Source organism: Arachis hypogaea, chromosome 17, assembly GCF_003086295.3.
Source record: "Arachis hypogaea cultivar Tifrunner chromosome 17, arahy.Tifrunner.gnm2.J5K5, whole genome shotgun sequence".
In the NCBI taxonomy this organism is placed as follows: domain Eukaryota; kingdom Viridiplantae; phylum Streptophyta; class Magnoliopsida; order Fabales; family Fabaceae; genus Arachis; species Arachis hypogaea.
Window position 1 is genome coordinate 89,270,372 of NC_092052.1, and position 25,255 is coordinate 89,295,626.

The window sequence follows — 25,255 nt, forward strand, 5'->3', positions numbered from 1 at the left end:
TATAGTCTGCATTTTCATCTGCATACTGCATATATATATATATATATATATATATATATATATATATATATATATATATATATATATATATATATATATATATATAAAGTGAATAGTAAGTTCTGTGGGAGCGGTGCAGAAAGCGTGTCAATCGCACAAGCAACATCACGCGTACGCGTACGAGCCACTTGATATTTTGGCATTTCACATGTACGCGTCAATGACGCGCACGTGTGGCCCAGAAAAATCGACGTAAAAGGTGTATTGGCCGAAAGTTGTGATGGCCTGGTGCTGGCACTGTGCTAGAGGCACAAAATCACCCACGCGTACGCGTCCCTGACGCGTGCGCGTCGTTTTCAGTTTCTGAGCGATCACGCGTGCGCGTGCCTAACGCGCACGCATCATATGCAAAGTTGGGCCACAACATTGAGTGAACAGAGAGTTGTGCGTGCCCAAGGCTGGCTTCACGCGAGTAGCACAAACACGGTCACACGTACACGTACGCGACGCTCTCGCGTCGCCTTCTCAATTGCGCGCCCCACGCGTATGCGTTAGTCACGCATACGCATCGACAGCGCCGCATCACCAGAACCCTGCAACGCCCACTTTACTTATCTTTTCTTTCCCAATCCTAATTTCTTTTCTTCTATCTTATCTCCCTTCTTATTCTTTCTCCTTCCTTTCTTACTTCCTTCTTCTTCATTTCTTTGACTTCTCCTCCTTATTCTCTTTCATTCTATTTTACCTAATTTATTTGCATATTTTTGTTCATTACATTTTAACTGTATGCATGTTTTTATTTTCTTTTCTATATTTATTATTTTTCTATTGGTGTTGAATGTTCTTATTCCACTGTTGCATTTCTATTGCTTTCTTTTGGTGCTTCGTGACTTGTTTCCATTGTTGGGTAATATTATTTATAAGTCCATGCTACTCTTTTATGACACTTGTATTCCTTTTGCATTGATTTGAATTTATATTGTCTTTCATGACCCACTCTTTCTCCCTCATTGTTTCAATTCATGCACTGTTGATATGCCATGTACTTCTATTATTTTCTCACTTATATGTTGTAGATACCATATAGTTGAGAATCTTATTATTTGGCATTAACCCAAGCATATTTTATTTGTTTTATATCTTTGTTCTTAGGTCACTTTTCTTCTTTTTCTTCTTCTTTCAGGATGGCCACCGAAGAAGGAAAACGAAGAACTTCTATATGGGGCGACCGACAAGTCAATCTGCATATTCTTTGGAGAAAAGCATCAGTTGTAGCAGCCCGCCCACTTGCACATCTCAGCATGCAGCGAGGACGGTGCCAAGCTCTAAGTGTGGGGAGGTCGGTCAGTACCTGACTTCCGGAGGTAATTGCTCTTTCTTAACACCAATAGGTTATTTTTCTTTTGTTAGGATAGGATAAATTGCATAGTAATAGACGTTTGCATGCATGTTCTATTTGGTTGAAAAATAATAAGTTTCTTTTCACGACTCTATTTTGAAAATTTCACTAATTTAAATTAAAACTTTTGTGTTAAACTTGTTTGAAGACTGTAAATTGGAACATGATTTTTGAGTAAAGAACACAACCTATGAGATTTGAGCTTAATTACATGGTTACATTATTTAACCATAATATTTTATTCTTGTGTATTTTCTTCTCTATAACTGTAATCTTTACTTTGTTCCACTCTATATGTCCAATGTTTAGTGTATTCACATGCTTGCATATGATTGAGGCCATTATTTTATTAGCTCACTTATCCCAAAAAGCCTACCCTTCAATTACCTTTGTTAGCTACCTTTAGTCTTTTAATCCTCATTTATTCTATATTTTACCACATCACTAGCCTTAAGCGGAAAAAAATTAATTACCCCAATTGAATCTTTGGTTAGCTTAAGATAGAGATTGTGTATCAACTAAGTGTTGGAAAACTGTGGAAACTTGGGTTGATGAAGGTGTACAGTATTTCATTGACAAAATATTGGGAATTTGAGTGCTTACTCATGTAAGACCCAAAAAATTAAAAATCCATGTGCATTGATAATGTTATGTTTACTTTTATACTTTAAAAAAATATTCAATAAATAAATAAATAAATAAATAAGGGGACAAAATTACCCCAAATGCTAAGTTTAATAAAAGATCAATACATATGTGATAAAAAATTAAAAGAAAGGTTGATGCATGAGTATGTGAAATATGCAAAAGTGGAAACTTTGGATAGCTAGGCATGATTTTAAAAGTATAAACAGTGTGTATGTTAGGTGATAGCTTAGGTTACTCAAAGATTCAATTTATAGCTTACTTGGCCATACATATATCCTCTCCCTTAACTTAGCCCCATTACAACCTTGAAAAGACCTCATGATGTTTGCATTGGTGCATTAAATATTTGTTGATTGGGTAGATGAAGAACAAAGTTTTAGAAAGCATGAATAGAGAATACTAGAGTGGACTACCCTATACACTTGAATGATTAGAGCGCATATACACTACCAGTGAGGGTTCAATGCTTGATTCTATATTCCCTGCTTTCATGAGCTATCTTCTTACAAATTTACTTGTCTTTTATTATGTGATTTGAATGAGTGGAATCTGATTTATATATGTCTTGGAGAATTTGTTTACTTTTAACCAAGTAGGTAAAAGCATTTTGCATTTAGTTACATGCATATAGATAGGTTGCATTTTATACTTTCTACCATTCCTCTTCACTCTTTTAGTTCTCTTGAGCTTAGCATGAGGACATGCTAATGTTTAAGTGTGGGGAGTTTGATAAACCATTATTTTATGGTTTATCTTGTGCTAATTTGAGTGGTTTTTATCAATTCTCCACTCACTTATTCATATAATTTGCATGGTTTTACAATTCCTTCCGTATTCTATGATATGTGTGAAAACAAATTTCCTAGGCCTTAAAACTGCGAATTTTAATTATCTTTTATTACCATTCGATGCTGTGATTTGTGTGTTAAGTATTTTCAGGCTTTTATAGGGAAGGAATGGCTTAGAGGACAGAAGCGAAACATGCAAAATTGGAAGAAACGCGCGAAAATGAAGTTTTGAAGAAATTGGCAGCGACGCGCGCGCATGGATGACGCAGACGCGTGCCTAGCGCAGAACACAAGTGACGCGTACGCGTGACATGGAAAATCGCCAAATGACGCGCATACGTGACCTACGCGTACGTGTGACAGACGCCACGTGCAGAAAGTTGCAGAATTCGCCGCCAGCGATTTCTGAGCTGTTTCTGACCCAGTTTTCGACCCAGAAAACACATATTAGAGGCTATAAAGTGGGGGAATCCATTCATTCAAAAAGGACAACTTCTCATTATTCACAATTTTAGATTTTAGATATAGTTTTAGAGAGAGAGAGGCTCTCTCCTCTCTCTTAGGTTTTAGGATTAGGATTTCTTCTTCTTCTCAATTCCAGGTTTAATGTTCATTTAAATTATTAATGCAAAGAGTACTTTTTCATTTAATTTTATTATTTATTTAATTACTTTCAATTTTATTTCGATTATCATGTCTCGTTTCTACTCCCTTCTCCCAATAACGAAGATGGTATGCATGTTGATAGAGTAGACTCCTAACTTGACATGGGGGTTGATTAAAAGGAGACCCTTGAGTTGGGATGCTTAAGTAATTAGTTAAATTGGAAGTTGTTGGCTAATTCTCTATTTACTAACGCTAATCATTCCCAAGGAAGAAGATTAGGATTTGTGAATAAGAGTTAGCTCAATTACTTGACTTCCCTTTATTTAGTAAGGGTTAACTAAGTAAAAATAACAACCTTTTGATGCTACACTTGAGAAAATCCAACAAGGATAGAACTTCCAATTAATCATTCTTCCAGTCAAGGCTTTTTATTTTAATTACATAAAATCTGTTGTTAATTTTCATTGCTTTAATTTATAATTATTTATTTTCCCATTCCTCATTCGAAAATTTCTCAGAAAATTCATAACCAATAATAACTACACCTCCCTGCAATTCCTTGAGAGACGACCCGAGGTTTAAATACTTCGGTTATCAATTTTATTGGGTTTGCTTTAGTGACACCCAAAATTTTTGTACGAAAAGATTCTCTGTTGGTTCAGAAACTATACTAGCAACGAGAACTTATTTGTAAAATTCGTTACTAACAGAAAATCCGTTAGTCAAAATTATTTTTAAAACTTTCAGCAAACTTCAAGAATAAAAAATATACTAACCTAATTCAACATTATTTGTAGTCTTAATTTTGATCTTTTTTACCTTTTTATATTTTGGTGTACTGGTATTTTTCACCTTTTTTTTGGACTTGGGCTATGCCCAACAACCCAAACCTGACTCCAAGAACCACCCAACAACCCACTCCCTAAACTAAATGTTGCGGTAGTGTTGTTCCTTGGCCACCATTACTGTGAATAAACTCCATAACCATTAATTAAGCTATCTTGTTGTTGCGGATGACGTCCTCAACGCGGCTCGGTGAGCTCCTCTATTCAGCGAACTCCGACAAAGCCAATGATGATGACCAAGATGAGCTCCGATGAGCAATATGCCCCGACGAGGCCGGTGAAGAAGTCGACGGGCAGCTCCTCTGTGCAGCAAGTTCCGGCAAGGTAAGCGACGAAGACGACGAGCAGCTCCTCAACGCAGCGATCATTGACGGGGCCAACAACGGAGACGACAAGGTAGGTTTTTCAAGGTCGCTCCAAGACGTCCGATTTGGTCTCCTCCATGAACAGAACTTCGTTGTGCCTCTGTGCAGGAGGGAGGATAGGAATTCCTACTGAGAAGGGTTGCATTGTTAACGCGTCCCTTCTGCTTGAAATCCAGTTAACTGCGTTTTCTTTTAACATTGTCTTTTTTCACCTTAAAATTCGTTGCATTGAATATTATGTTTTTCCTCAAGATTGTGTTCTCAAACTTTCTTTTCGTATTATATTACGAATTTCTGCAGGTGGTTGATGGCTTCAATTTGGGTATAGAGTTTCCACATCTGCTGCTTTAGCCACTGCGTGTGCTAGGAGGTTGCCATCCCTGGGAGTCCACGTTAGACCCTTTTTAGGTAAAGCTTCTAAAAGTATCTGTATATCTTGAATTGTTGTCCATGCTCTGCGAATAGAACTTTTGGATTTGATAGTTTGCACCAATTTTTGATTATCTCATTCAATTAATGTCCTTTCCAATTGTAAATTATTTACGATGATTAGGGCCTATCTTATTGACATGGCTTCAGCTATAATTCTTGAGTTAGCTTGAATTTTACTAGTGAATCCTAATAAGACCTTCCCTTCTTTGTCTCTAACTACAACAGAAATAGTTCCGTTGCCCGATTCCTTCTTGAAGGTAGCATCCATATTTGCTTTTAGCCAATCATTCGGAGGTAGTCTCCAACGAGCCAGGTTTGCATTTCTTCTTATTTCTCCAATCCTAGTCTCTGCTCTTTTTTCGGCAGCATTCCAATAAGTGTATTCCAATAGTTTAGCTTTTTTAAAGGACTATCTAGAATCCTTTTTTAAAGGACTATCTAGAATCCTTTTTTTGCATATACTAGTATACACTGGCAAAATGTTTTGGCTGGCCTTCCATAAATGCATCTTAATTTTTTGCTAAACCTCCGTTTTCCAAATTTCTCTCCATAGATGCCTCTTATCTATACTGGTAGATGGATTCCATTTATTTCTGGCTAGATAATCCTCTTTCACAGTATAATAGCCTGTTCTAATCGAATAAATTCTATCTTCTTTTTGTGGCCAATATAGACAGTCTTTCTTATTCACTACACTGATTGGAGTTCTGATGATCGCTTCTCTTGTTTGTTGTGGAAACATGTTGAAAAGTTTTCTCTTATTCCATCCCATACCCTCTTCAATAAGCTCTTTAACTTTGGATGCACCTTGACTTTCTCCCTCTAATGGTCGGCTAGCTCCCTCAATCCAAGTGTCCCTCCAAATATTTATTTGCGATCCATCCCCTACACTCCATTTACCTTTTTTCCTAAGAAGTTCTCGTCCATGTACTAAACTCTTCCAAACCCATGATGACCCCTTCTTGATTCTAGCCTCCCAACAATTGCCATCTAGAAAATAGATTGCCTTTAGAATCTGAACCCAAATAGAGTTCAAGTTCTTCAAGGCTCTCCAAGCTTGTTTTTGCCAGATACGCAGTGTTTTGAAATTCTAAATCTTAAACCCCAAACCACAATCTCGTTTACTTATTGTGACTGATTCCCAATTCTTCCAATGTATACCTTGTTCCTTTCCTGCTGAAGCCCACCAAAATCTAGCTACCTTAGAATTAATTTTCCTCCAAAAGACTCTTGGGAACTTGATGATATTCATAGCATAAGCAGGCACCGCTTGAACTACTGCTTTAATGAGTGTTTCCTTGCCTGCCTGGTTAAGGAGTTCCTCTTTCCAACCCTCCAACTTATTCATAATCCTATCTTCAATCCATGCTAGAGCTTTGTATAGAGATCTCCCCCATATCGCAGGTAGGCCAAGGTATTTTCCAGGTGATTCCCATGCCGGAATCCCTAGTATTTCTTCAATATTAACCCTCTTTTGAATTGATACTTGATTACCAAAGGTGATGTCTGATTTATTGAGATTTATTCGTTGACCCGAAGCCTCTGTGTATTCATTAAGAATTGTGACAATTTGAAAAACTTCTTCCTCGCTTGCCTCCGAAAAGATGATGCAATCATCTGCAAACAGTAGGTGAGTGATATTTGGGGCTGTAGGGACAATCCTGAACCCGGAGATTCTTCCCTCTCTTCTTGCTTCATCCATAAGGATAGTAAACACTTCTGCTACTAAGATAAATAGGTAAGGCGAGAGCGGGTCACCCTGCTGAAAACCTCGTTGAGGCTTTATCTTCCTTGATAGCTTTCCGTTAATTTTAAACCTATAGTTTGCTCCTCTAACACATTTCATTACTGACTTTACCCATCTTGTTTGAAATCCAAAAGCCAAAAGAACCTTTTGCAGAAAATTCTATTCTAGCCTATCATATGCTTTATTCATGTCGAATTTGATTGCCAAGCTATTCGACCCTCCCTTTCCTTTCCTATTCAGGCTATGGTAAACTTCTTGAACAATAACAACGTTATCCTGAATGAGCCTTCCTCCCACAAACGCACTCTGCGTTGGCGAGACAATAGCTTCCAACCACTTCTTCAGTCTTAGCACAATTATTCTTGAGATTATTTTATAGATGAAATTGCAGCAGCTAATTGGCCTAAGCTCATTTAAACTTTCTGGATTCTTTGTTTTCGGGATAAGAACCATTATGGTCTCGTTTATCTCTTCTGGTATATGTCTGCTACTGAAAAAAACTCTTACTACTACACAAACTTCCTTACTAATTACCTCCCAATGCTTCTGGTGGAATAGCCCGTTCAATCCATCAGGTCTTGGAGCTTTAAGGCTACCCATACTTAACACTGCCTTTCTTACCTCTTCATTTGTATTGTCCATGAGCATATCTTTGTTAATCTCCTCTGTAACTCGTTGTGGAATCTTATTAATTATGCTTTCAAATCCATGTCTAGTAGAAGAAGCAAATAGTTTTTGAAAATATTCTTCAATATGCTCCATAATCTCGTTTGTGTTATTTAACCATTGACCAGAAGCAATCTTCTGCCTTTCTATTTTGTTTCTTTGTCTTCTGTGAATAGTGGTGACATGGAAGAAAGCCGTATTTTTGTCTTCCCATCTCAGCCATTTTAATCTAGACCGCTGCCCAAAAACTTCTCCTCTTGTCTCCATAATGTTGCTATGTTCTCTTTCAAAAGTTGCATCCTTCTTTGGTTCTCCTCTGTCTCTATGAAGTTCAAACTCTGTAGTCTTTTCAATCCCTCTTTCATTCTCTTTTCAATCCCTCTTTCATTCTCTGGATCTCTCTATCGACTCTTTTAAAGGTAACTTTACTCCACTTCAAAATGCATCATTATCGTTGATATTTTTACCTTTGATTATAAAATACGTCTATGGGCCTTTTGGCCCCCCACTGATCCAAAAAAATAAAACATGTATGCATGTTACATGATAGGTCATTAGGTTGTAATTCGGATAAGTATGCCTATACGAATATTTGATAATCCGATGCATTTGCTGGCATCTCAGCAGATCTAACAAAATCAATATTGAAGATTACAGTTGCCCCATCTAAGCTGCCGCTCGTTTTACTTGCAAAGGTATGAATTAATTTTATCTCCCACTCCCTTAATAAATTGGAGATTTTCTGATTGTTAATGTCAAACGCTTTGTTTCTTATTCCTTCAAATAACAAATATAACACAGCCTTTGGTTCCTTGAAGAAATTAACTCTTAAAATTAGCAGAAATGGCCATTGTGTCTGGAGAAACATTTAGAAAGGATCTTCTTGATAGCAGCAGTTTTCTGAGAAACCCAAAACAGGTGTGCTAAATCTTTTTATCACAAGCATGTTTAGGACCTAAAAAGGAACACAAAACAAGTCGTAATTGTCATAAGTTGAGCCACTCAATATCTTACAATTCACAAGTAGCAAAGGAGACAATCAAGTTTCATATCACCCATATGTACTACATAATTGTTATGACCAACTTACTCTTGCATACAGTTTTTTGGTGGTTTATCCTTTCGGCCTCTATAGTCCTATGTTTCAAATGATTTTGTACCCAAAAGTCAGCTAAATGTGGCAGTTCTACAGCCTAACAAAATCAGTCAATAATCAAAATAATGCACAAAATGCTAAGTAATCGGGTTTTACCAGTTAATGCATATGCCGTCAAGGAATTCATGCTTTTTATTAACCAATCTAGCTACTAGCTAAGTTCTCTTCAAATTTAAGTGTGTTGGCTGCTGTTAAAAGCATGTCCATTCCTCCATCTTTCTCCAATTCTCGTCCTTGTTTCCATCTCTTGCCAAGCTTATACTTAGGTTTTGAAACATCTTCGCCAGTTCTAAAATTGAAATTCTCATATGTCTTTTTAGCCCGGCGTATTGCTTGGATCCCTGCATCGCATTTTCTGCAGAACCAGTTGCCTTTTGGAATGGTAGTCCGTTTAGGCTCCATGCAATCGATGTGGTATCCATGGTCGCAACCATCACAGAGAACAATCTTGTGATCATCTCGATCGACGAGGCAAACTCGACATAAACAAGAAGGGCAGTACCAACAGTGAGCATATGACTGGACCTGCTTAGTGGACAAACACCTTACATGATAGTATTTACTAGGGCATGAATTGTGACCGCATATCCGTACATCTTCTCCATCTACTTCCTCCCTACAAATTTTGCAATCAGGCAAGTTTCTTCTCCCTATGGACACCTCGATCCCATCATATGTACAATTTGAATTTTCCTCCAATTCATTGTGTGTTTCATCATTTGTAGGAATGCTCTCATCACCAACAATGTTGTTCAAGGACTTTGGGGCATTCAACCTTCCACACACCACACAATTATCATGTGGAGATCTTATTTCAATAGCAGTACAATTGGCACAGAACCAGCTTTTTTCAGGTAATTCCTTCAAAGCCGGCACAATACAAGATACATGGTACATCTCCTCACATGAATCACAAATCAAGGAGTCTGTCCCATCTGCCTTGCCTCCACAATGCCTGCAACTGCAGACTTTATCTGTAGCACAAACTTCTGTCTGCTGTGGTCTCATAACATTGTCCAATGCATAGTTATGGAACTGTTTGACAAGAAAGCATGAAAAGCAATTCTCAAGACCAATCTAATAAATCTGAGGCAAAATCTTTAACCATATCAAGAGTGCATTTTGTAATGATTCAAAAATAAATAAATAAATAGAAGGGTCTGCATTTGTTGTGTAAAACAGATCATGTGCACCATTTATAGTGAAAGCCAGCAAAATCTCCAAATCTAACAGCCAGGACTTTCAGACATTGAGTTTTAAAAATAAAAAAGTCCCTCACCGAGCTGCCTACAACAAATTCTTACTTACATAAAGAAAAAGTGAACCACAATATTGAATATTATATTTCTTAGTCAAGAAATAATGTCCTCAGATACAAAAAAACTTACCTCAACAGAATTTTTTGATTTCTTTGTTAAGTTTTTTTTTTCGGTTCTATAAGTGTATAACATTAATTTAACAAAAACAACGGCATGTGCGCAGGGTGTGTGGAAGATAGAGATCAGATTGACCCACAAGGCAATCAATCGGTTTAGTTATGAGCCAACCAAATTAAGAAATTCCTTTAATACAATTTAGCTAAGTTAGGAAATTTGGTTATGGCAATCACTGGTTACCAATTCTGTTTTACCAACTCAGACTAATGAACAATAGCATGGTAATTCACTTTCATTCATACATTCTGCACAATCTAAGATTCATCATCTTCCTCACTGCAGAAGCATTTCTCATAAAACTACATGATACTCATGTTATGGAACTCTTCAACACCTTCGAAAGATAAACTTTGACAACATCTGTTACATACCTAGACAATTAGATATTAACAACCTAATTATAACTGAGTGAACTATGAACTAGGGTGGGTTTTGTAACTAGCCTAGCTGGCGAGTGAGAGAGTGAGCATTGTGTCATGAGAGAGAGGTGGGAACCATAAAGGTCTGTCCAAAAGACACGATAAAAAACTAGCAATAAAGTCATGAGGGATAGCTTGCTTTATGTCCTTTTCTCCAATGGGTCTCTCCAAGAAGCAGCCTTTTCACGAGGGATAGCTGCCAATTTAAACTACAAAGGAATGATCTAGAATACATTTCCTCTAAATGTGTCTGTTTAACAAGCTAACCATCCCCACAAACCACTACTCAATTAAACTTTTCCTCTTTCTCGCAATAATAAGCACCTTATAAAAAAGCTTAGAATTCACATCCACTTCCATTCGAATTTGGCCTTTTGTCCCCAACTAATTCTTTAATCTTTATTTCAACAAAAGATCCTCAAACTCATTTAACTGGGAACCCTTCTCACAATATTCACTAGAGATAAGACCTTCCTTACCTATCCTATTTAATGTCTCAATTTCTTTCAGAATTTCATCCTTTTTTCACTATAAAATCATTTTTTGTCACAGCTATTATGCTTTAGGATACAGTTGATTAATAACCAATACAAATGAATGTCATTGGCTTTTGTCAGAGTACAATAGGTGCAAGGGGAAAAGGATTGCCACTACTTACTTTTTTCTTCAATGATTAGAAGGGGGTTCCACAACCTGGTGTGTGGAGGAACTCTATGCCAAAGTTGAGGGAGGCTTTGGGGAGCATTTGAACGTATATCAGTTAGTCCTGAAAGAGGCTAGACGTGCTTTGAGCTAAAACTCAATGCTCTATACTCTATAGAGTTTGCTTCTTAACTTTTCCTTAGTTACTCTCCTTTCAAACTAGGTATTTTGCATGCATCTCTCAAACAGATGCTATCTTGAAAATGGAAATTGTAACCTATTCAGATAAATGCAATATTTTATTTTTAATTAAAGGACCAGGAATCCAGCTAAGTATTCTATCAGATGTGTAGATTAAACCTACTTTCACCAAATGCCACAGAAAAAAGAAACCCCCATAAAAAGTACTCAATAGAGGAAGATAGGAAGTCTAAGCTAGGCCTAGGCTTAGAGAGGAATAGCAGTAACTGTTTTCTGCCAGCTAGGATAAAAGCTGCACTAGCTGTAGACATTGGAAGGTCCAAACTGTACCCATGGGGATTACCCGCAACTGGGACTCGTGAAATCCCCACAGGAACCCATCATAGAAGGAGACGGAGGTAGAGGTATCAGCCCCATGGGGACCGGCGAAATCCCCGCAGATTGAAAATTTACTAAAATGCCCTCACTTATATATAAAAGTTGTAAGTTGTCTTCTTGGATATTTAACATCTGTATTAGATTAGGTTAAATTGTGTTTTGTGTTGCCTTATGTTAAACTTTATTGAATTTTTGAAGGATTGTGTTATGGGTTTTGTACTAAATTTATTTAAAAAATTTTGAAGGTAACATGGAGGGGTAGCCACTATCCCCTTGGCAACAATTAAACGGAGACCTGTGATGGGAATGGGGCGGGGCAGGGGGCATTTTTTATAAATGTAGATTGGGGGCGGGGGAGGGGTACCCGCCCCGACAGGTACCCATTACTATCCCTACTCTTGTTTATAAACTGAAGTAACTCAATTGCGGACTTCAAAGAAATTCCTTTTCTGTCTTTTTGGTATTTGATGAGATATCATGCATTACCAGCTTATTAAATATTAAAATAAAATTATAATACTCCTATGTCATACCACTTGTTTTTGATCCTCAAATGAACCGTGTCCAGGAACTCCCACCTAAACAAAAAATTTAAGGTAAGCAAAAGTGATAAAAAAAAAAAAAAAAAAAAAAAGCAGGAAGATAAGAATATTCAAAAGCAATTAAAGATGCTTTCCAATAGCGAAGGTTTTAGATTTACATGCTCAAAGTAATACGCTCTTGACAAGTTGGAAAGACTCTTTGCTATAGCAACAATCTCATTTGCAGTGTTTTCAAGCTTTCTCCAAACCTAACCATATCACAAAGATTAAACATATAATAAGACCCAGAAACTACATTCCCCAGTTATCTGCTCAGGGTCTACAGAAGACACTGAGAAGTTCAGTGTATCATTTTTGGATAAATTGCCATATTTACCCTCAAATCATAAACTAAAGAAGAAAGATTTCACCTTGAAAAAGAAATGACAACACCATAGTTCAACTCAATGGTTGATATAAACAACATTGACAATAATTTAACAAAATATTAACACCAAACCAGATGCAAACCTACATCAAAATTAGCCAAAAAAAAGGAAGCAATCCAGCATTGTACAAATCCAGAACTATAGACTATCCTTACCCATGGCAACAATCAGACCAGATCCAGAAATTCCACGGATGAATTAATTTGTGAAACATTTAGGGCTGCTCGAGTTCTCTAACTTCTAATATATTATCATTCATAACACATGGCAATATTCTACAAGAAATATCGGCCACTACAAAAATGAGGAGACAGGCAATAACCTCATTCTTCTACCGTTTATGTAAATTGTATGTTTTTCTTGAGTGCAACATATAAAAAACAAACGTGCTGATTGTTACTTTCAAGTAATTCACAATATATGTTTCTAATCTTTGTAACAAGGTTCCATTGAGGATAAGTATATGATTCGATGACAGCACAATGCTATAGTATCATTTCAGAAAAATGCCTTTTTCAATCTATTAAAATCCAAAACTCTTAATGATTTTACCTAAAGTTCTTCTAGGTCTCCCTCTACCTATAGGTGTTGGACTATCATCCATCTAATTTACTCTCCTTAATAGGTCGTTTACAAGCCGCCTTTGCAAATGCTGAAAACCACCTACAAAAAATTTTTTAGCATCTATTCCACAATAAGTAACACATTTGATTTTAATTCACTCATTCCTAATCACATCTGGTCAAATTACTTGTTCAATACATCATTTTCATCTAAGGAAAATTAGTTTATTTTCATTGATTGCCCAACATTAAATCCTGTACATCACAAGTTCTATTACTGTGCAATATAACTTTTACATCAATTTGATTGGTATTAAGTCATCAAGTAACATTATTTTTTAATTATCAAAAATGCATAAGATATTAAAAATGGATTGGATCCGTATGAGTATCACATTTTCCTTGGAAAAATTGCCTTTCAGAAAAAATAAAAAAAAGGAGGAACTTGTAACAACCAGTATCGAGAAAACAGAGAGGAAAATAATGTACCAGTGATAGAAAAGGGAAAATAGTGAGATAGGGACTGAAAAAGAGGGAAATGAAGTGGAATGGTGGATTCAGTGAGAATTCACCCTCCCCACTTAGTGTATTATTTGTTGGAGAAAAGGAAAAGAGAAAATAACAATAGTAGAGGGATGCAAGAACCCAGCCTCTCTGCAAGCCTGAGTCCATTCTCCAAATTCTCAATGTCCTCCCTCATCATCAATCACTCCCTCAAATTTCCTCTCTCCGAACTGATCACTAACAAAATTAGATCTCAGACCCCTTCCACTACCCTTTTCATGTGCCAATTCTGTTACATCAGTAGGCCCCTCCTTACTCTCACTCTCTTTTAGTAATGGGGCCCCTTAGAAGGTTCTCTTTCCTCTGTTACACCTCCACGGTGAGTGATAGAAGGCTTCATAGTGCACAGCAAGGTTTTTGAGAAATCTTGTGAGATGTTAATTGGTAGAAGGATTGGAGTTCGTTGGATGTATTTACCAAATTAAGCCAATCCCTTCTTTGAAAGACCCGCATGAAAATGTGCTGTTGATGTAAGTAAAGCTAATGCAACAGCAGTAAATATCCTAGTTTTGTAAAATTTTAACCATGAAAAATGACTGCAATATAACTTAAATACTTTTGAAGTTGGACATATTTAATAAGATTTACTACCATAATTCATAATTGTGGCCTAGAATAAGCTACAACAAATAAAATTATGATAGTCATTTCAGCACGTGCTTACTGGAGGCTGCTGATAATTTATTACAAACCAGTCATACCAGAATTATTATAAAAATAAATTCCATCGACGATGCTTCTAATTTACCTAAAGGCTTGCTTTTCTAAGCTTCAACTTTATCTTTTTAAAATAATTCCAAAACTGGGTTATATAAGAATTGAGTCTAATGTGACCTCGAAAAGCTAGCTCAAGAGGTAATGGATGCCCCGGTATTTATAGGAGCAATCTTGGTTGTACCCTTCAATAACTTCAAACTTAACACACTCCCTCACACCCAAAATTGGATATTCAAGGCATGATGTTTGCACAGATGAACATCAGCAAGACAAAAAACAAGATAGGCTCTAGTACCTTCTTAAGATTAGCCTTAACTCCACACCAAAAGCTAAATCAAGGAATATGGGATACCCATGTCTTTACTCTTATAAAGTCTATCTTGTTCAAATCCAAGATTAATATGGTTCATAACAGCTTAACTATTGCATTAGATAAGAGAATATAACATGAAATAAGCGCAGCAAAATGTTTTGAAGAAATAACCACTAATAAATATTGAAAATTGAACTTCCAGTTAAACATCTTGTAATAAACCGGTACCATGATGATAGAAAAGAACAAAAGAACGGTAATAGAGGAATGAAGAATTGTATTGTAGCAGTGTAGCCCATGTGATTTTAATCCTCTCTAGTATGAATGTTATTGAATTACCAAGAAAACAGAAAAGGAAAACATAGGTGATAGGATTTCAAGAGCCTATCTCACTCCTGAAGTTCTGAGCCTAATTCTCAAGGATCTGAATACCTCAGTCAACACTTTCCATCACCTAAATACCTCTTATCTCTCCCCTACAGAATATATTTCCCCTCAACTACTTTGCCAGCTTAGCAGGTCAATTACAATACTGCCCCATTATTCCCTAATTCTCCTTATGTATGCTTCCATATTTTCGCTTAGTTGCCTACACTGTAGAATGATGTAGGTGCACCATACGCAACACATCTCCTTTAGGTTATTTCAAATGTCAGGATCAGTATAAATTTAAGCACTTCAGTTTCAGAGCATAGAAGTTGAAAGATACATAAACAACAATAATAGCCATACTATCCAGATATTCAGCTGTCTAAATTTTTCAAACTTTCTCAAGCAAAATCATACAGCCATGCAAAACCTGTTAGTTGTATAGGTACTTAAATTTTACCTGTTGAAAATCTGACAAGAAAAGTGTGGGTGATTGTTCATAAGCTTCTTCTGTCATCCTTGAATTTATGACACTAAAGTCAAATACACTTTCAGGTTTCATTCCGTGAAAATTTTCTAGGAGCACCTTACATAATGAACTGAATTTTTCAGAGGCTAAGATATTATGGAACACACGCTGACACTTCTTAGTAAGACCATTGCCATCTGATTCACTTGAACATCCACCATGCATGACATATGCATGCCCATTAGCTTCAAACTGTAACCTATGAGAGGAACAGTCGAAGTGTGAAGAGCATTCTTGGCCATCTTTGTCAATTTTAGAAGTTTCCTGCAGAAAAATATGTTGATTTGCAAGATGGAAGAGACAAAAGTAATTTAATAGTGATATAAGCATGATATATGCAGTTCTAGACATAGAACAAACCATGTCGGTAATGGATTTTGGATTACTCATGAGTGCTTCCTTTATGCACCACTTTGTGCCACTGTTATCATTGCCTAATGAATGATATAAATGATTTAGTACAACATTCCCCCAATGTCCATTTGAATTATCTTTTGAAGTATTTCCTACAGCTATACCATATGGTTTCTTCACAGCCTGCATAAAAGGAAATCTTAAATTACAGCTTTGCAGAAGGGATGAAGATATTGTAAGTATTGCTCTTTAAATCATCTAAATTTTGTGAAGTAGGAATTCTACACAAGCCACCCCACCGCTCCACTAACTATTTTGTAAATTGCATTCATATCTAAATTCTAAGAGAAAAATAATGTGCGGGATTCATTTATTGTGTGTGTTCTCCACAACAATTGTCATTAACTTCACAAATCAACTAGCACTTACCGAAAGCTTTTTTCTTTAAAAGAAAAAGAGAAAGACTCATTGTTTAAAAACAGCATGCTCATTGACAAATAAAATCAGACAACAGCAATTTTTTTTCCTTCTACTAAAACATTAGCCCTTCAGCAATAATGTCTCTTCTGCAACTCAGATTAACAAATCTTAGACTCACACACTAAGTGGCTGATAGGAACCACAGAAAATAGGCAAAGAGAAAAGATGTATGTGTATCTTTAAACACCAGTAGCACCCACAACTGATATCAGCTTAATATCAGCTTAGAAAGAAGATAATAGTATAGGAGAGCATTGCAGCAGCTATGACTCTCCTAAGCCTATTTCGCAAAACGGTTGACTGACTATCCTTTTATGTTACTACCGTTTTAATAATAAATTCCTCACACACGTAAACACAAACACACACAACTTGTTACAATATTTGCATCATACACCTCACAAAATGGTTGACTGACTATCCTTTTACAATATCTGCATATTCAGGATGACTCACATTCCCCATGATTCCTACCTTCCCTAGCAGTGAGAGAACCACAAATAACATGTGAACATACTACTATTCTGGTCTTCGCATTCAAGACTTCTTTTCCTCATTAGAACAAATATAAATAATTCCAAGTGGAATCTGGCATTAAACTATTTACAGGAAAAATTATGAAAACAAATCCCTCAATATCAGCACTCTTGAAAATTTTCCAGTCTTATGCATGCCTAGTTGCTAGTGCCTACATAACCCTAAAATTCTAGCAGCTTGTGCCTAACAATTCTACAAAATATCAGAAAACAAAACAATACATTAGATATAAAATCTCCTATACCATATGATAAATGAAAACAAACAAATATCAAAAGGCACACATGCAGCAAAAGATGTGCAGGATACCTGTTCTGAAAAGTGACTTGCGGCTTCCGCACACACTCTGCTTTCTTCCTGAGCTTTGCTTTCTGAACAACTCATCTTTACATGTTTGCGCCTCTTGTATGTCCGAAAACCCCCATCTGCAGTTGACACTCTGGTATTTACAGCTTCCTTCTTCGAATGCCTAATTTCTTTGCTCTCATCAGCACCACTTCCATCAACAATTACCACTCCATTATTTACAGCTTCGGAATACAAGCACCCCTCCATCCCTGCCGTACGTTCAGGGCTATCGGCATTGCTATTTCCATCCCCAGTTTCCATTGAGTAAGGAAGCTTCACTTATGCAGAAAATTAGGGTTTCACAGGAAACAGATCCAAAATTACAAACAGATTTGTTCCTCTCTCACAAGGTAATCAAAACACTGAAAATCCAAAAGAGCAAACCTATTAATTAACACACAATTAGTCGAAACGACGCGTAACTGAATAATAATGGAAACAGTTTAGCCCAAAATAATGAAAAAATGAATGCAACTTTGAGAACTAAAGCGCATGCCGTTTAGCACTCCAGGAAATCAAACGCAAATGAATCAATAACAAGATGCTTTGGTGACACAAAATCTGGAAAAGAAATTGCACCAGAAAGAAAACTAAACACTGGGGCTAATCTTTTTTTTCTTTCTTTAACCTTCCAATAGATCGGTTACTGAGAATGAATCAGAAGCACACAGAGAAGTGAAGCAGTCAAGAGAAAGAAATGTACCCGAATTAGCGGTAGCCAGTAAGTAATGCCTAAAGCAAGAAATCTGAAGATGAGGGGAGTTTGGTGAACTTTGCTCTTTCTTACTCCTTTTTTTTTTCTTTTTTTTTTTTTTTTGAAAAAAAAAACCGCAATTTCAAACTGAACCGTCTTTCTGTCTTTCACCGGTCATGGATTTTTCCAATATATTTCCTTACGAATGTATCTACTATCAACCGAACGACTGATTTTCTTTAGATACGGCAGAGATTAGGTTTCGATGTAACAATCCGTTATGGCATTGTATGGTCTTCTTCAAAATTTTAGAGTAGGGCAATTTGTAGAGAGCAAATTGCTGTAGTAGAATTTCTTTTAATTTATCTTTAACAATACGTTGATAATATATTGTATTATTGTATTTTAAAATATTTAAAAATATAATATAAACAACAACAAAAACAATCAAAACAAAGTCTTATCCCACTAGGTAAGATCGGCTATATGAATCAAACGATACTATTGAGCTCTATGATATATCATGTTTATAGAGAGACCATTTACATGTAGATCTCGTTTGACCATCTCATGGATGATCTTCTTAGGTCTTCCTCTGCCTTTCACTCCTAGTCCATCTTCCATCTCATCCACCCTCCTGACTGGTATTTTATCGGTCTTCTTCTCACATGTTCAAACCACTTGAGATGCGATTCTACTATATTTTTTCACAATAGATGCTACTCCAACTCTCTCTCTTATATCTCTATTCCTTATTCTATCCAATTGCGTATGACCACGTATCCATCTCGACAGCTTCATCCCTACCACACTTAGCTTATGTTTGTGCTCCCCTTTGGTCGATCAACACTCTGTACCATAAAGCATAGCCGGTCTGATAGCAGTGCGATAGAATTTACCTTTAAGTTTTAAATGCACTTTTTGTCACATATAAAACTAGACGCACACCGCCATTTTGACCAACCTGATTGGATCTTATGATTTATATCGTGTTCAATCTCTCCATTATCATGTATGATGTACCCAAGATACTTAAAACTCTTAACTTTTCGTAGGATGTTATCTCCAATCTTCACCTCTATGTTAGGGTTTTCCCTTCGTAGGCCGAACTTACATTCCATATATTCTGTCTTGCTATGGCTTATTCGCAGACCATACACTTCTAGAGCTTCTCTCCCTAACTCCAACTTCTTATTTAGGTCTTCCCTTGACTCTCCCAAAAGGACGATATCATCGGCAAAAAGCATGCACCATGGTACAGGCTCTTGGATATGCTCTGTGAGTATTTCCAAGACTAATGTGAAAATGTATGGACTTAAGGATGATCCCTGGTGTATTCCTATACCAATAGAAAATTCCTCTGTCACACTACCTTGAATCTTCACACTAGTTGTAGTCCCATTATACATGTCTTTAATTGCACGAATATATGCGATCCTTACTCTTTTCTTTTCTAAAACCTTCCATAAGACCTTTTTTGGCACCCTATCGTACGCTTTTTCCAAATTAATAAATACTATATGTAGATCCTTTTTATTACTACGAAACCTCTCCATCATCCTTCTTAACAGGTATCTCACTTCAGTGGGTGATCTGCCTTGCATAAAACCAAATTGGTTCTCTGTTACTTGTGTCTCTTGTCTCGGCCTCCATTCTATCACTCTTTCCCATAACTTTATAGTATGGCTCATAAGCTTGATCCCTCTATAGTTTCCACAACTTTGTATATCCCTTTTATTCTTGCAGATAGTGTTCCGAGAGTTACCTGAAACTGAAGGTCGATCTCGGATGAGATCTGCTGTGGTGACCGGAGCTGTCGTGTCCGACTTGTTTGACTTGGTGGAGCTGCTGATCCTTGATCACCGGAGGGTGGTGGTACCTGCAAGAGACTCCGATGCTTAAGTTAACATGGGCTTTAAGCAAGTTTTTAGTAGAATCAGAGTATGAGTTATACCTGGGTGCTCTAGTGTATTATAGTAGTGTGGAGTGACTTCCCTTGAGATAAGATAAGTTATCTTATCTTATCTTTGAGTGAAGCCATCTTATCTTTAAGGGGAACCGCCTTTATCTTTCTAGGCTTTGGCTATCTTTAGATTAGGCTGTGTCCCTTCGTTTGAGCCTGCCTGGGCTTCTTATGGCGATTTGGCCGAGCTCTTTGTGAAAAGTTCGGTAATGGACCAACCTTTCAAGAGGTCAGTAATGGACCAACCTTTCAAGAGGTCGGTAATGGACCAACCATTCAAGAGGTCAGTAATGGACCAACCTTTCAAGAGGTCGGTCGTTCTGATCTTCGTCCAACCGGATCGCATAGCTCGACCCAGGGTATGAATAGTGCCCCTGCTTGAGCTTCAACCTTCCTACGAGGACGTGCTTTTAAGCTTCGACCTCTTTAGGAAGTCATGTTCAAGCATCTTGCTTGATTCGCGTCCGATCTGCATTGTAATGTGGGTTTTTTACCCTTGCCTTTTTAGATCATTCCTTGCTTTGAGTTTGTGTTGTCAACCCTCTGCTTTGGCGGAGTTGTCTTTGTGGCTTGAGCGGAGCTGTTCCCCTTTTTGCTAAGCACTTTGAGCCTTAAGTTGTTTCTCAACCTTTTGGCTTGTTCTTGAGATCGTGCTTGCGCCTTTTCTTGGCTGACGTCGACCTTTCAGCAAAGCACTTCTGATCTCTTCTTCGGCCTTCTGGTCTTGTGGCACTGCTTGAGCTTCGATCTTCCTTGTGAGGTCGTGCTTCTTAGCCTCGATCCCTTTGAGGGAGTCATGCTCAAGCATATTCCTTGCAGATTTTATAGAGGTTTGGTACTTTACTGTCCGACCTCTTTTTGATCATTTCTTGTTTTGTCCACTTTCTGCTTGGTCGAGGTGATCCTTGAGGCTAACTTGTCCGACAACTTTTTAGTGTTCTCGTAGAACCTTTTTAGTTAGCCTGAACAATTTTGATAGCCTTGTCGTGGAGTCGTGGCTTTTTGGGCGAAGCTGTGTCCCTTTTAGCGCACGCTTTTCGTTGGTCCAACTTCTCTTGTCGGTCTTTCTTTAGCTTTCCATGGTCCGACTTCTCTTGTCGGTCCTTCTGTAGCTTTCATTGGTCCGACTTCTCTTGTCGGTCCTTTTGTAGCTTTCGTTGGTCCGACTTCTCTTGTCAGTCCAAGCTGTAGCTTTTGTTGGTCCGACTTCTCTTGTCGGTCCGAGCTGTAGCTTTTGTTGGTCCGATTTCTCTTGTCGGTCCCAGCTGTAGCTTTCATTGGTCTGACTTCTCTTGTCGGTCCAAGCTAAGTCATTTTTAGTAGTCCATTTTTAGTCAGACCTCGTCAGGCCGCTTTTTATGGATTACTTTTTATAACTTCTTGCATTAATCTGTTTTTATCGCTTTCACCTTGCCGACCTTGCATAATCGGGCAATGAATTTGGTTTTCATCTTGCCGACCTTGTCAAATCGGGCGATGAATTTGGTTTTTACCTTGCTGATCTTGTCGTAATCGGGCGATGAATTTTTGCGCTCAAATTAATGCGTCTTGGTAGGAAAACTCTTTAGGGAATCTGAAAAACTTTATTCAAGTAGAAAAAATAGGCATATAGACAAGAATATATACATATGAGTGCTTACCCTTCTAGGTCAAAATAAATCAATTCTCAAGAATACATATATGAACACAAGGGCTAAAGGTATCAACAACCAAGTCAAATCCACAATTGAATTGAGTTATTAGAAAAAAATTTAACAAACTTGCAAGAAAATAGATGATCATAGGTGAAAACACGTAATTGAGCGATCAAACCCTCACCGGATGTGTATCCGCTCTAGTCGCTCAAGTGTATAGTGTTGATTCACTCAATTCTCCTCTAATCATGCTTTCCAAGATTTGTTTTTCATCTAACAATCAACACTTATCCAATTCATGCATACAAATATCATGAGGACTTTTCTAATGGTTGTAATGGGGCTAGGGTCAAGGTAAGATTGTATTTGGTTAAGTGAGCTTGAAATTTGAATCTTTGATTAACCTAAACTTCCCACCTAACCTACAACCTATACAATTTCAAAGCTAACCTAACTACCCATTTTTCACTTTTTCACACACTCATGCATTCTCTTTTTTATCACAACCCATATGCATTGTTATTATTACTTTACTTTGGGGGCATTTTGTCCCCTTTTATTGCTTTTCTTTTTTTATTTCTTTTTCTTTTTTTATTTTTTTCTCTTTTTATTTTTCTTTTTCTATTTTTCTCATATTTTTCAATTAAAATATATACAAGAGTATCAATGCATATGGTTTAACATTCAATTCATGAGTGTGTACCCAATTCCCAATATTTTTAATAAAAATACAAAAGCACCCTTTCATCCCAACCAATGTTCCCAATATTTCCAAACTTGAATGATAAACACTCTCACTAGCCTAAACTAATCAAAGATCCAAATTAAGGATATTTATTATTTTTTTTTCTTTAAGACTTGTAATATGCTAAAATTAAGAACAAATGCGTTTAGCATAGGCTCAAAGTTAGCTAAAAATGGAAGATAAAAGGGTAGGCTATTTGGGTATGTGAGCTAAACGAAATGATAGCCTCAATCATATAAATGCATGTATACATAGAATAATGGATATAAAGAATCAAACAAATCAAAGATTTCAATCATAGAAAGAGAATAATGCACACAAGAATGGAAATAAGTGGTTATATGATGTACCACACAATTAGGCTCAAAATCTACATGTTTTTGTGTTCTTAGCTCAGAAACATATTCCACAATATATATAATTCAAGCAAGTTCTAAAAAAAACTTTTTTTCAAATCAATTGGGTGCCCCTATAGATAAAATCCTTGAAAAATTTTATTATTCTGACTAAACTTATTATATATATGCAAAGTAAGAAAATGCAACGAAAATTCTAAAAGACCTAAAAATGAAATGCCAAAGTGTTGGGATTAGAAATTTGTCACCTAAAAACGTCGATTGGTCGGACGACCTCCCCACACTTAAAGTTTGCACCGTCCTCGGTGCATTCAGAGATGAACAAGGGGTACATCGACTTTCAGGGTTGCCACCTTCAGCTAGTGGATCAACCGACTTCTGCGTGTTCTTTCTCCGCTTCCATGTCTGCTTATGATAAATCATCCTGAGCAATAGGAAACAGCATCTAACAAGACAAGTAAATGCACAAGCAGGGAAGCATAGATTGTTGGAATGAGGTAAAACACTAGCATGACGTGAGTGAATTAGGGTAACATTAAGGAAGAGTAGTGTGTGAGTTCTAAGTTGCATGCGGTTTAGAACACACACACTAGCATAGAGAGCTATGTCACAATTACACAAAAGAAGCATGCACTTCACTCATTCTAGTGTGCTTGAAATACTTCAAAGAAAACTTGTAGGTTAAGACAACAGTTCATACCCTGGGTCAAGCTGTTCGACCCAGGATGAATCGACTGACCTCTTCAGGTCAGAACTACCCGACCTCTTTAAAAGAGTTCAGCCAAGTCACCAAGAAAGCCCTGAAAGGGTCCAAACAGCGGAACACGACCCAAAACCAAAGGCAGCTCAAGCCTAGAGAGATAAGGGCGGTTTCCACAAAGATAAAGATAACTCCACTCAAAGATAAGATAACATAACTATCTTATCTCTAGGAAAAGATCACTCTACAACATTATAAATACACTAGAGTACCCAGATATAACTCATACTCTGATTCTATTAAACACCTGCTTAATACCCTTGCTAACTTAAGCATCGGAGTCCCTTGCAGGTACCACCACCCTCCAGTGACAAAGGATCAGCAGCACCCTCAGTCCAACAAGTCGGACGCAATAGCTCCGGCCACCACCCACAAGTCGGACACATCAGCGCCGACCAGCATCGAAGATCTCATCTGAGATCGACCTACAGTTTCAGGTAACCCTCGGAACATTGGCGCCGTTGCTGGGGAACCTGGAAGTCATTCCATCATCATGGCGGACAACCTTAACAACGACCACAATTCTGATTTGGAGAACAGAACTCGTATAAGAACGCGGATGTCACTCTAGACGATACTTCTCAGCCTAACAAAGATAAGAATTCGCCAAGCACGGGAGTCATGGAGGTACTTCAAGATCGACTAAAACAACTCGAAAAAGAAGTCGAATATCAATGGAAAGCCGAGAAAGACCTACGAAGGGAAGCTAGGCGACGCCGAGAATTAGAAGACAAGCTCCTAAAGCTTGAAGCCGGTCTCAAAGCTAAAACGATTCGATCCAGCCACGAAGACAGCCCCCGCAAGGACCAAGACCCATTCATCAAAGAGATCATGAAGGCCAAAATCCCAAAAGACTTCAAACCCCCTGACATGACTCCATACGACGGCACATCCGATCCCAGCCATCATCTCAGTAATTTCAGAAGTAGAATGTATCTCACCGATGCCTCAGATGCGGTTTGATGCAAAGCCTTCCCGACTACCTTGACGAAGACAGCAATTAAGTGGTTCGACGACCTCCCTTCTAAGTCCATCTCAAGCTTTGACGACTTAGCCAAGAAGTTTCTAGCTAGATTCTCCATCCAAAAGGACAAAAGCAAACACGTCCCGAGCCTATTAGGGATCAAGCAAAGAGATCGGAAAAGTCTTCGCAGCTACATGGAAAGATTCAACAAAGCATGCCTAGACATACAAAGTCTGCCAACAGAAGCAGTCATTATGGGTCTCATTAATGGCTTACGAGAGGGACCTTTTAGTCACTCCATATCGAAAAAATATCCCACATCTCTGAATAAAGTACAAGAACAAGCAGAGAAATACATCAACATGGAGGAAAACTCTCGACTAGGAGAGACTTCAAAGTTCGGATTCTCCTACTCCTCTAGAGATAAGGATAAAGAGTCCAAGAAAAAAGAAGATCAGCATGGAGAAAAGATCAAGAAATACCACAATTACACCCCTCTTCAGGTGTCTCTTGTAGATGTCTATCGAGAAGTCTGCCAAATTGAAAAGATACCCCTACCTCGCCCACTCAAAAACAAGAAAGGAGGAGGAAATCAAACAGAATACTGTGAATACCATCGAATCTATGGACATCCTACCAACGAGTGCTTCGATTCGAAGAATGTCAT

The 25,255-nt window shown here is 37.5% G+C and overlaps 1 protein-coding gene across 12 annotated transcripts; it reads right to left on the reverse strand.

Annotated features, from left to right (window-relative positions):
• Nucleotides 1–8,050: 8,050 nt before the first annotated feature.
• Nucleotides 8,051–18,525, reverse strand: LOC112764455 (PHD finger protein EHD3). 12 transcript variants are annotated; one of them, XR_011875371.1, is made up of 8 exons: nt 18,176–18,525; nt 17,434–17,834; nt 16,114–16,290; nt 15,685–16,017; nt 12,429–12,518; nt 12,262–12,306; nt 8,587–9,687; nt 8,051–8,451 (listed from the first exon to the last, which is right to left on the reverse strand). XR_011875371.1 is itself a non-coding variant. In XM_025810065.3 (8 exons), the coding sequence occupies exons 2-7, from the start codon at nt 17,731–17,733 to the stop codon at nt 8,797–8,799; spliced, it is 1,836 nt and encodes a 611-aa protein (XP_025665850.1). In that variant the 5' UTR covers nt 17,734–17,834; nt 18,176–18,525; the 3' UTR covers nt 8,051–8,451; nt 8,749–8,796. The 12 variants fall into 12 exon arrangements, 11 of the variants coding, with proteins under 11 accessions (XP_025665850.1, XP_072079069.1, XP_025665851.1 ...); XM_025810065.3 differs by having other exon boundaries at nt 8,749–9,687; XM_072222968.1 differs by having other exon boundaries at nt 8,749–9,687; nt 18,101–18,188.
• Between the last annotated feature and the right edge of the window lie 6,730 nt (nt 18,526–25,255).